Below are 13,205 nucleotides of genomic sequence, written 5' to 3'. Positions count from 1 at the left end.
CTTCTCTTACAGCTCACCAGAGTGAGTTCTAGGCTTTCTCAGCTACTGGCCATTTCTGCATTTCTCTCTGCTCCCATTGTGGAAAATGGTTAGGCTATACTTGTACCAAGCACTCACCAGAATTTTTTTTTTTTTTAAAGGATTTTCACTTCCTTACCATGGAGGGAGTGCCTTCTCTTATGGGTGTTTTATTTCTACCAATTGGCCTTTGTGACCATCCTGAGTCTGTGATCTGATATCTGAAATCATGCTTGAGCAAACATATCCTAGCACCTGTTTCAAGTGGTGAAATCATCCATGGTCAGCAGTTACGGTCTCTGCAGAGCCTTTTCCTGAAATAACCTCTTGGTGACCTATGCTTTCACCTTTCTTAATAAATCTGAGACCCTAACTAAAACCCTGCATTTTTGACAGGTGAAGAAATTGTGCAGATCCTTCCTTTTTCCTTCTCACTGCCCTTTTTTCTAAAGTGAGAACTGTAAGATTATAACTCCTCGATACCAGAATTTGACCAATGACATAAGCTTGGAATCCAGAAAAAGTCAATGTTAAGGACAGATTTGGAAAGTTCAAGGCAAAGCATATCTTAAAAATTATTCACATCTGGCTTTAGCCTATCTACTGAATTTTATGCTGCAAAAGCAATCACTTCACTATTTAAAAATAACTTTGTTCATTTTATTATTTAAAAAAATAATTTCAGTGTTCATTTGAAAAAATAGAAAAATCAACGTAGGAAATTTAAACATTTATAATCACACTATTCAAAGATAACCACTTTTAAAATCTGGGTGTTAACAAATGACTTAATTCCTAGTGCTTAAGGCTTCCTTCCTTGCCTGTGTCTGTTTTTTCACCTGACAAAGTTTGCACATTTTTCTATATCCTTAAAAGTTTTTGTAAACATCATTCTTAGTGAATATGCAGTATTCCATATTATAATGGCACCAAAATTTTTTGGCTTTAATATTTAAACACCTTCATATTGATATGATATTGATTGATCAATGATACTGATTGATATGATAACAATTGATAGAAGAGCAAGCACATTTAAGGAATAAAGAGGAATTGTCCACAGCACAGTAGTAAGCAGGAGAAATATCAGAGCTAGGAAAGCAGAAAGGACTCTTTAAGAAATCATCGGTTCCATTTCCTTCTATTTCACCATGGGACTCTATAGGAGAGCTTCACTTGCCTAAGGTCACAGAGGGCGGCAGTGCCTTGGGGACAAGAACTGCTCCTTCATTTGTGCATGCCTTGTGCCCCATTTGCACCTCTCTCCAGCCAGGTGCGAGGAGGCACTCAACTAATGTTTGAATGAAGGGCTGGAGGGAGGAAGGGGAGTGTTAGAGGGGAAAACAGTGTCCAAGTGCCCTGCTTTCTGATTCTATTTGCCTTTCTCCAAAGGAAGCATTTCAGCAGCTAGTTGGCCAGGAAAAGCACCTGGCAGGGAGAAGCAGCCAAGGCATGAAGAAAGGCCACATCCTTGGCAGCCCTTGTGTAGCTGAAAGAAAAGGTGAAAACAGAAACCATCACGTTGTGCAGACTCAGCTCTAAGGCAAAACATGTTATACCTCAGCTCACTTCTAATTAAGGAAGGGAGGCAGAGAGGAAAAAAGGAAAGAAAAAGAAAATATTATGGAAAGAATTTGAAGGTTACAAAAAGAAATGAAAGGGATTAAACATTTTTAAGTTTTCCCAAAATGGATTTGTAACTGTTGGAATGATCAATGGAGAAGCAGCATAAGGAATTTTTAGACTACGGGAAATACTTCTGTCTTAATGTCATTTTTAAAAACTTCGATGTGGTAGCGTAATTCTCTTAATTTTAAGAAGACCCCAAATTTTATAAATCGGAACACTAGGGTACCAGGGTAAGCAAAATGCAAGCCACTTTAAATTCAAGGTTGTTGGGGTGACAACAGGAAGTATTAGTGACTGTCCATATTTTCCATCTTTTAAAATGGTGTCTGGCGGGGTCCCCAGTGAATGGGAGCATATCTGGCAGTTTCCGGTCTTCCTGGTTTTATCATGCTCAGGGAACTGACACAAATTTGCTGACACAAATTTGATGCCTCAGCACATGCCTGGTTATATAAGAAACAGAGAAATGTTTCTGTCTCCTGATACATGGGTAGCTTATTCTATCCATACAGAAATAAAGAGGTTTGAAGGAAGCAGAAGAGATTAGGAGGGGAAGTGAAGAGATAGTGGAAGGCATTTTCACTTTCTAAAATGGATTTTCTTGTTCTCATCAACCTCATACCACCTTGTCAGTCACCTAAAATTTTAATAGAAAAAATTGTTTCTTGGGCAGTGACAGGCAGCAGGGAATAGGATCCCAAAGAAGAAAGTACTAGGTGGAACAGGGAAACACTAGAGATTGATTTGTACAAAAGCAAGCACCTAAAGTTAACATTCTTAAAATCAATTTCCAACCACGTAGTTAGCTGCCCAGTGCCCAACCCTGGTTTGTAGCTGTTGGTATTTGGCTCTAGGCCTCTGCCTCCCAACCTGCCATCATCTGGAAGTGCTCCCTAATCATCCAAATAACCTGGCTTCTCTGTACCTTAAACTCCTCACCCACAATCCTCTCGAATCCCCTGCTCCTTTGTCATATCCCAGACCCTGCTGGATCCCAGAATCATCCATTCCAATATTCCCAGTGCCAGACCACAGAATTTCTTCCTACATACTCATAGTGTTGGACACTATAGGGGAAAGAAAGTCAGCCCCTCCAGCTGATACCGTCATAAATTCTTTTTTGGCTCTCCAGTTGGATCTCTCCCATTCCCCATGGTGGCTGGCTTCTCCAGATTCTGTTCCATCAAAACTTACGTCTTCATCCTTCTCTCTTAGCAAAGGACTGTGCCATGGACTTCTCCCCTTCCCCACCCCAAAAAGAAAAAAGCTTCAGATAAAAACTTCCTACTTTCATATCTAGGAACATAACTGCCTACACACTTACCTTTTCCCCTTGCCTCCTGATCAGTGGAAGAGCTCTATGTAAGCCTGACTCTCCCACCTTCTCATTCTCGTGGACCTCACGCTATGGATTATCTGAACTTCTTTCCTGGGGCTCATTTCATCCACTTAAACGTGCGCCCACTCTCTCAAAGAGGAAACAAGCCTCTGTTAATCCTACCTAACCCTCCAGCTCACCCTCCTCTGGTTAACTGCCCAACTTATCGAGAGAGTTGTCTATTGTTACCTTGTTTCCTCATCTTTAACTCGCTCCTCAACACCCTGCAAACCAGCCTCCATTTCCCACCCCCACCCTTTTAGGACTCTTAACAATGTTACCAGTGACCTTTTCAAGCCTTATCTGAACTCTTGATAGCACAGGTGACCTCCATTTCTTCCTTTAAACACTGCAGTTCCTGTGGCTTTCAAGATACATTCTTACCCAGCTTTTCTTCCACACCATCATGCACCCAGCACCCCCTGTAGGGCTTCAGCCCTGGGCCGTGTGTTTGTTAGGGCTCTTTCCCCACAACTAGAAAGTAAAATATTCAGGGAACATCTCTGACTATGGATGGTACACCAGACACTTAATATTTGTTGAACTGAATTTTTTGTAGCATTTTCTTGAATTGAATTTTAAGTTAAAATCTATTTTATAAGGAAGTCATAGAAGCAATATTTGAGATTTAATCATCCTCTGGCAAAACCAAATTTGGTCATTAAAACCGTATTTCATATAATGATAAATTATTGAACATTACTAATTACATTGAAACTAATGATGTACTACTATACTGGCTAATTCAATTTAAATGAAAAATGAAAAAAAAAAGTATTTTGGAAATCTACTTTGGCTACAAGTAAAGGCCTTCGATGTGTATGTATTTAGGTGTGTCTGTGAGTCACACAGGGCTCTGAAGTTGTATCTGTGTGTTCAGCACATTGTTCTTATGCAGGTCGAGTGCTGCTTTCTTTCTCCACCCAAATAAACTGCACAGTAGTATAGACTCACAGAGACAAGTCTACAGCAAACCCAGATTAAAGAATGCCCTCTGGTAGGAACACAGAAGGGAACCAGCTGGGCCACCAAGAGACAAAGGAACCCAGTGCAGTGAGTGCAGTCAGTGTTGAAAACAATCAGTGGGGATTTTAACCAGCTGAGATGGCCAGGATGAGGGAATGCCCATTGTTATCTTAGTACTTAAAATCTCAGGGTGCTCTAATGATTTAATAGTTTCTTAATTTTCATGTTCTTTTAAGCAGTAGAATTATTTTTGCATACCAAAACTTCGGAGAAATTAATTCCATCCAAAGAGAAGATGAACAGCTAAAACTCAGAGTAGTTGCATTTTTCTTTGGCATATCTTCTTGATGAGAAGAGCAAGAAATAAAAATTAGAAATAAAAAATTTAGAAATAAAATTCTATGTTAAAAAACATCAAAGGATAAAAACATACAAGCCGGGGGTGCCTGGATGGCTCAGTCAGTTAGGCATCTACCTTCAGCTCAGTTTATGATCCTGGGGGTCCTGGGATGGAGCCCCGTGTCTGGAAGCCTGCTTCTCCGTTTCCCTCTGCCCCTTCCCACTGCTCGGGTGTTCTCTCTCTCAAATAAATAAGTCTTAAAAAAAAAAAAAGAACATACAAGCCAGATGAACTGTTCTCTCCAAACAAACAGGCAGTGTAAATGGGGCATTGGTTTGAGTACTAGGTTATCTTTACTATACCTGGTCATTTCAGATTTCCCTGATCATTATCAGTTTGATGTGATATTCAGGCTGATTAGCTGCTGCTTCTAGTGAAAGATGCTGGCCACTCATTCAGACTTTCCATCTTTGCGGAAAGGCCTTTGGCACTGGTGCTCATAAGGTATTATGGACTTGGTGTGTATGTTCTTGGTTTTATTCCCCTTCAAGACCCTCGGGTGGAAGAAAAAATGCTGCTTCCCCTTTAAAGGTTTTAGAGTAATGGCCTCAGAAGACATGATGTTTCTCTTTAATCCCACGGAGGGGAACTGAGGCTAGTGCTCAGTTTCCCTTAAGCCCATCTGGCTCCTATAGCCTTCGATAAAAGAAGGGGGCACAATGGCAACAATCAGGCTGCTTGAAGTCCTTGGCCATCCAAGAAGTTTCCTCTCCAGGGATGTTTCAACTTGGTTATTTCCATGGAAGATGTTCACGACTGAGGCACAGCCTCTGGTGCTCCCAAACTTCAGGTCAGTCATCTTTAGGGGACACAGGGATTCCCAACCACCACTGGCTGTATTCTAGAACTCAGTGAGTTAAAAAATAAGAAGAGTTACTGATGCCTTCTAACTTCTCGTTCACGTTAAGAGTCAGCTTTATTATTTAAGCAGACATGACCCTGAATCTGTCAGAGCGACCGTTAGTACTCCAGGTGGGCTCTGCTGATGTCCATCTTTTATTGTGAAGTTGAAAAAATGTGATGGATTTGTTCATGATTTATTAGAATATATTTAACCCTGTATAACCCTGTATAACTGTGATAAAGAAATTATCAAGGAGACAGGAAGGGGCCTTTCTCAGACCTCCCTTTTCTTAGTGCTTCTGACCGTTTTTAGATTCCCATGCCACTGTGCATGTTTTTGAAAAAACAAAACAAAACATGAAGGCTAAACCACAAGCTAGTGAAATATTTATATTAGGTAGAAGAGATATGGGGATGAGATGAGTATAACTTTTTATAGAGTTTTAACTTTCAATCCTTATAAATGAATTATGAATTAAAAATTAAAGTGGGAAAAACTTAATATTGAAAGCAAGCAAAAATAAATGAACTTTACTGCATATCAAATTAATAACATAGCCGTACACCAAAAAGAATTAATTCAAGTATTTTAACACAGTTTTCTCATTGTAAACTCTCAATGTGATCTATCCTAAGAGCACAAAAAAATTGCAAATGAATTTAAAATTTTCATCTATATATTGTTGAGAATGGTATTGATAATTTTAAAACTACTTCGTGTATATCACAGGGTAGAGCAAATGAGTAAATATTTTAATGTTGCCAAACACCAGGGTTCTCACATGAAAGAAGGGAGCCTTAAATGTGGAATGGGGAAAAGAAATATTCTTTTTAGATTTAAATTGGATGTAAGTATGAACTCATAATTTGAAAAAAATTAAAAATGTTTCCTAAGTCTGTGCACTAAAATGTCTTAAAAATAGTAACATTTCAGGGACACCTGGATGGTTCAGTTCGTTAAGCCTCTGCCTTTGGCTCAGTTGATGACCCCAGGGTCCTGGGATCGAGTCCTACACAGGGCTCCTTGCTCAGTGGAGAGCCCACTTCTCCCTCTGTCTATTGCTACCCCTGCTTGTGCTCCCTCTCTGACAAATAAATAAATACAATCTTTAAAAAAAAATAGTGACATCTCAGTATCAGTATGTACACTTAGCATCTAGATAGATCTTGCCTTATAAATACCAATCTCCACTGTCTCAGCTCTGAAGTGGGAACAGTCTGGAATCTTGTATCAGAAAGTGAGAAGGTACTCCAAGATCGATGCAGACATTTCAAAAGGACATAACAGGCTTAATGGGGAGTCTGATGGAGGATTATCTCTCTCCCTCTGCCCCTCCCCCCACATGTCATCCCACATATTAAAAATTACACCAGGGAAAATGTATCTTTACAATGGAGAGATTTGGCAGCCCGCAATACCATAACCAAGTAACCCAACTTTGCCCTCTCCAGTTATAAGACAGATTGACATTATGAGCAAAGAGAAGTATACAATGTCACCTATGAGGTGTCCTTGCCAAAAAATTTAACCTGAGTCTGATCACAAGGATGCTCCCAAACAAATTCAGATTATATGGCATTTTACAAAACAATTAACTTGCATTTTTAAAAAAACCATCAGTGAAAAGACCAAAAGGGAAAAAAAAGCAGGGGAGATCTTTTAATTATGAATAAAGAAACATGGCAACCAAGTGCAATGCTTAATTCTTGATTAGATCCTAGATCTAAAAAGAAAAAAGAAAAAACACAGCCCTGGGACATTTGAGCTGGTAAAACTCAAATGGGGATTGGTATTAGAGAATTTTTTTTTTAAGATTTTATTTATTTATTTGACAGACAGAGATCACAGGTAGGCAGAGAGGCAGGCAGAGAGAGAGGAAGGGAAGCAGGCTCCCTGCCGAGCAGAGAGCCCAATGCGCGGCTCGATCCCAGGACCCTGGCTCGATCCCAGGACCCTGGCTCGATCCCAGAATACTGGGATCACGACCTGAGCCGAAGGCAGAGGCTTTAACCCACTGAGCCACCCAGGCGCCCCCTATATTAGAGAATATTATATCAGTGTTAGTTTAATTCCTAGGAGATAATGAAGTTATATAGGAAACTGCCTTTGCTTTTATTAAATACATATTACAGTATTTGAGGTGAATATTGTGATATGTTACTACCAAATTATCCAATAGTAATGATAATAAATAAAAAGTAATAAAGAGAAAAAGCAAATGCAACAAAATATTAACAATTGGTCAATCTAATTGAAGGGTATTACACTGGTCTTTTCTATAATATTCAAAATAGAAAATGAAAGGGAAATAGTCACTTTTCATTGATGATATGTCCATCAAATAGAATTCAATATAGTTATTAATGTTTTCAAGTAGTTTCTAAAACATGGATGGATATTTGCATTCTTTTAAGAAATTTTAAATAGTGAATAAATCAAATTTATAAAATTTATAAAAGATAATATAAATCACAGTATAGTGAACATTTACATACCCATTAAAATAAGGAACACTGGAGTCTTGTTTTCCTTCCTGATATCAATGTTTTTCTTCTTTCAAAGGTAACCATTATTCTGAATTTTCTGCTTATTATTCCCTTGTTTCATTTATAGTTTTGCTAATTCCTAAACATTATATATTAATTTATATTATAATAACTACATTAATATATAAACACAATAACTCCTAAACAATATATTGCTAAATTTCACAACCTTTAGAACTTTTGTAAATAGAATCTATGCATGTGTCCATAATTTACTTTTTACACTCAACATTACATCCCTGAGATTGATCCTGTTGTTATGTGTAACTGTAATTCATTCATTTTACTGCTTTTTAATATTCTATTACATGAATATATTACACATTTTTAAACAATCAGTTTACTACTGATAGACATTTGCTTGTTTCTATGATATAGTTCTGTTTAGGTCTTCTTTAATGTCATTAATAGTCTCATCATTTTCTTTATAGAGATCTTACACACTTTTATTCCTAGATACTTAATATTTTTATGTTATTGCAAATGTTTTTTTTAAAACATATATCCTTCTTGATTGCTTACAGCTAGTGTATAGAAATGCAGTCGATTTTTATAAATTGATATTGACTCTATTAACTTAACCAAATTATTTTTTTAAAGATTTTATTCATTTATTTGACAGAGATCACAAGTAGGCAGAGAGGCAGGAAGAGAGAGAGTGGGGAGCAGGCTCCCTGCTGAGCAGAGAGCCTGATGCGGGGCTATAATCCAGGCACCTGAGATTATGACTCTAGCAGAGGCAGAGGCTTAACCCACTGAGCCCCCCAGGCACCCCAACTTAACCAAATTCTTATGTTTTATTTATCTGTGGATTGTTTTGCATTTTCTATACAGACATATTATTAATAAACAATGATCATTTGTTTCTTATTTTACAGTCACAAGTGAAAAATATCAGGAAATACAAAATTACAAAATGTTAGGTAGCACAATATGCATAGGAAAAGACACAGGAAGCAATGCACAGAAATGTTCACAGTAGCTTATTTTGAGTTAAAAAATTATATTTTGAGTTTAAAAATTTTTCTTTTTAATATATCTCTATACTTTCCAGTTTTTCCAAGATGAGTATCTTTCACTTTCATAACCAGGAAAGAAACAATACTTAAAAATAAAGGCAAGTCTAAAACAAACTTTAAAGGTAAGGATTACCTACTAAAAATGCCCAGTTAGAAATTAAAATGTCAAGTATCTATGATGTGCCTGCTCCCCACCCAAATTCACCCCTGCAGGGCCAGATGGCCACATAGTCACATGTCATATCTAAGAGAACAACCTCTTAGATTCATGGAACTTTGTCTTTCCATTAGGGCATGTATGAAATTGACCTGTCAAAAGTCTTTATTCATTTGTTCTGAAATGTAGTCAACTCTTAATTATCCATAAGAAATATTTTTATTCTTTATGAATTACTTATGGTTTTTTCTAGTAAGTTACCATTAAGTTGCACTGCTTATTTCCTAGGGATAAACTTGGGAAACATAGACTTATTTTCAACTGGCACTCTTCTCTCTATTATACAGATTAAGGAAACAGAAACACCCAGAGATTAAGTCGGTTCTCTATTTCTCTGCTTACCTCCTCTATCACCTCCTCCCATAGTATGTCCTTGTCTTTTCATTGTGACACTTGTCAAAATTATCCGTCTTCTCCATCATAAGCTCCATGAGGTTAAGACCTCTGTCCTGCTTTCCTGTGCATCCCGATGACTAACACAATACCTCACATGGTGCCTGATACGCTCAGTAAACCACTATGGAATGTTGAATGAATTTTACAAGCAATCCACTTTAAGAAAAATCAGGATACCTGCCACATTACATGTGTGACTGGTTTCAGGTATAGTCACAGTAACATTTGCTACATTTGGGTGAAAATTGAAAACAATGTCTGGGTAAAATCTTCTCATGAAAAATGTTTGAAAGCAAAATGATCTTTCTGTTCACTTTTTCTTGTATAATGAATTTTCCATATGGTAAAACATTCTTCCTGTTTTCTTTTATACCATTTAGAACTATTACTATTACAATGTCTAGATGTTAATTGCATATAGTTGTAATTGAGCTGATTTTATCTGAAAAGAAAAGCTAGATAAAACTAAGTCAACATAACTCTATAAAAGTCTCTTAAATTAACTTGTTTCTTTTTAATTTAATTTTTTTTTCACATAGTTGTGGCTGGTGGGGATTTGGCTGATATTAGATGCTAAATAGATATCCTCTAGCTTTGGGAGCTCAGGCTGATCCTCAAGGCCTCCATAACATATCTAACCCCAAAATTAGCCTTCTGGTTCCTTCTCCTTGAAGGGCTGTGGGCTTGAGTCACAAGGCTCTCATTTCAAGGTCGGGGCGGGGGGGGGGGTTAGTCCTTCCCCCCCCCCCATGCAGCTAAAGGTCTGGAAGAGGAGGTTACCCTTGGTTTGGGGTTTTTTCCTCTAGCTTCATTGAGATATAATTGCCATATAACGTTGTGTAAGTTTAAAGTGTACAGTGTACACCTTGAGGATTTGACCTTTCTTTATATCGTAAAATGTTTATACAGTACGGTTAGTTGACACATCCTTCACCTCACATATTTATCATTTTGTCTCTTCATTTGGAAGGGGGATTTTGTGTTTTAACCGATTATACCAACAACACCTTCATGTGCCTCAAACTTTTTAGATGTTTGAATATAGAAGTAATTATATCCTAGACAGAGATAATGATACAGTACAGAAGTTTCCATTTCTAATATTTGCAGAATATAGTAATCTTGGGTAATTCCATTCATTTTATTAATTTGGTACATACTCCAATATTCATTGAGGACTGCCCATACTCTAGACATTATGCAAAACTCTCACTGTATAAAATGAATAAAATATTACCTAAAAAAGCTCCCAGTCTACTTATGGTATATTTGGACATCTTATGTTGTTTTCCTTTCTCTTATATATGTTTTGTTGCTAAATTTGGGGGTAAAGAAGGCTTATGTGATTATATTAATCTGGTCAAGAGCTATAGCTCTGAGTTGCCTATGGTAACTGTCAGTAGTAATATTTCAATACAAATAGAATTTAATTAGACATTGCCTTCATACATTCGATCGCTTCTACTTAGTGTATGAAGTTGTTCGTTCCCTGTTGCCCTTTGAGTGAGGTGTAGGAGATGGGGTGGGGAGGGGGGGTCTAAGGAAAAAGAAATCTGATATTTCCTCATCAAAATTCTGGTGGGGAATATACAAGAGAAGTATCTGCTCTGTAAAAACCGATACATACGGCTACTACCTGGTATATCAGTTGACATTGAACTTCAGTTTATTTCATTTATATATGTATGTGTGAAAAGATAAACACCTTTTTTCTTCTTGGCAGGTGTCCTTGTAGACTTGGGTCTGGAGGAAAATGGGACGGCTTATCAGAGAGCAGAGAAATATGTTGTTCGTCTAGACAATGAGATTCAAACCAAGTTTGAAGTTTTTATGAGAAGGGTAAAACAGAACCCATACACACTGTTTGTGCTGGTTCATGACAACTCCCATGTGGAACTAACGAGGTGATTGCTTCAGAGTGAGCAAATATAGCTTTTCTTCTAGCACAGCAATGGTTTTATCATAAATTCCCAAAAAAGCCCAGAGACCCTAACACTTGACATCTTCTTACTGGTAACTTATTCCTACTCCTTCCCTGTGCTCTCAACTTTCCCAACCAATTTAGTGTTGATTTCATTTTAACTATATTGTGAGTGAATTTAGATATCCCTGTTAAAGGGGTCTTGGGTGGCACAGTCAGTTAAATGGCCAGCTCATGGTTTCAGCTCAGATCGTGATCTCAGGGCCATGATTTCAGGGTCATGAACTTACGATCCTGAGGTTGAGCCTGGTCTTGGCCTTGAGCTCCTTGCTCAGTGGAGAGTCTGCTTAAGTTTCTATCTCTTCCTCTATCTCTGACCCTCCCCCTCCTCATGGGCTCCCTCTCTCTCTCTCAAATTAAAAAAAAAAAAGTATCTTTTATGAAAGAAAGGAAAGAAGGAAGGAGGAAAGGAGGTAGAGAGGGAGGGAGGGAGGAAGAAAGGAAGGGAGAGAGAAAGAAAGAAAGAAACCAACCCGTTAAAAAGCTGTCTTCAGGGTATTGTAGAACTCAGCTGTCTCAGAGAAAGGGCAACAGCAGGAGGGTTGATATTCATGAGCTCCCAGAAGGGCCATGTGCTTTCCTTTCTCCACTCTTCTTCCTTCCCAGTCCTTTTCCCCTTTCCCCACCTTCCTCTTCTCCTGTTGCTCCTCTTCCTTGCCTTCCTCTCTACCTGGGTACCTTGAACAGTAGTAAAGATGCCACTTAAAGATCTGAGAGAAGAGGTGCCTGCTGTCAGAAGAGCATATGACTCTTGATCTTGACTTTATGAGTTTGAGCACCATGTTGAGTATAGAGATTACTTTAAATAAATAAATAAATAAATAAATAAACTCTAAAAAATAATAATAAAAAAAAAGATGTTAGAGCAAATCTGAAACCTTCCCCAATTTACCAGTTTAAACAAGAGAATATCCTATTCCTCAGGTGGGTTTACAGTGAAAGAATAGTAAATGTGGCATGATGGAGCCAGTTTTGCTCCCAGACCAAATTACCGTAATTATCTGTTAGGGTGTATCTTTCAACTTATGGATTAAAAAGGCAAGTTCGGGCACCATCGAGTGTTCGTAGGTTTTCCTTTCTTTGGACACACTGAGGTTAAGCATATGAAAGATTTGGGCTTTATTGTAGAAATATCAGAATTGCAAAAGCACTTGTTCAAAAGCCAGAATGTGTTTGGAATTCTACAATCTGAACTCTAAAGCCGTATGCAGGCATAGATAAGATCTTGCATAGCATGTTAGAAAGAAGGAAGGAAAGAAAGAAGGTGAGTGAGGGAGGGGTGGAGGAAGGAAGGAAGGCAGGAAGAAGAAAAAAAGGAGATTGAAAGGGACGGAGGGAGGGAGGGAAGGAAAGAAGGAAGGGAAGAAAAAAGAAAAGAAAGAAAGAAGGAGGAAAAAGAAAGAAAAAAGAGAAAGAGGAAGGGAGGGAGGGAGGGGGGAGAGGGAGGAAGGGAAGGAATGAGAAATAGGAAGAAAGTAAGAAAAGTAAAAGAAAAAGGAAGGAAGGGAGGGAGGGACGGAGGGAGGGAGGGAGGAAGGTTGCCCAGATGCTGTTCAGTTTCTCCTAGTCTTTTTTTTTTTTTAAAGATTTTATTTATTTATTTGACAGACAGAGATTACAAGTAGGCAGAGAGGCAGGCAGAGAGAGAGGAGGAAGCAGACTCCCTGCTGAGCAGAAAGCCTGATGCGGGCTCGATCCCAGGACCCTGAGATCATGACCTGAGCCGAAGGCAGCGGCTTAACCCACTGAGCCACCCAGGTGCCCCTCTCCTAGTCTTCTATGAGCAAAAATAGCTCAGTCACCTGATGTAC

The 13,205-nt window shown here is 38.3% G+C and overlaps 1 protein-coding gene across 6 annotated transcripts in view; it reads left to right on the top strand.

Annotated features, from left to right (window-relative positions):
• The window catches only part of GREB1L (GREB1 like retinoic acid receptor coactivator), a 269,159-nt gene that overhangs the window by 208,205 nt on the left and 47,749 nt on the right, over nucleotides 1-13,205 (top strand). For all 6 annotated transcript variants that reach the window (XM_032859791.1, XM_032859794.1, XM_032859789.1 and 3 more), the window contains one exon: nucleotides 11,137-11,317. In XM_032859791.1, the coding sequence (XP_032715682.1) occupies nucleotides 11,137-11,317 (181 nt within the window). The remainder of the gene's footprint in view (nucleotides 1-11,136; nucleotides 11,318-13,205) is intronic.

The sequence above is a fragment of the Lontra canadensis genome, unplaced genomic scaffold (assembly GCF_010015895.1).
Source record: "Lontra canadensis isolate GAN:19392208 unplaced genomic scaffold, GSC_riverotter_1.0 scaffold17, whole genome shotgun sequence".
Classification (NCBI taxonomy): Eukaryota; Metazoa; Chordata; class Mammalia; order Carnivora; family Mustelidae; genus Lontra; species Lontra canadensis.
This window is presented reverse-complemented; position numbering and strand designations above follow the sequence as displayed.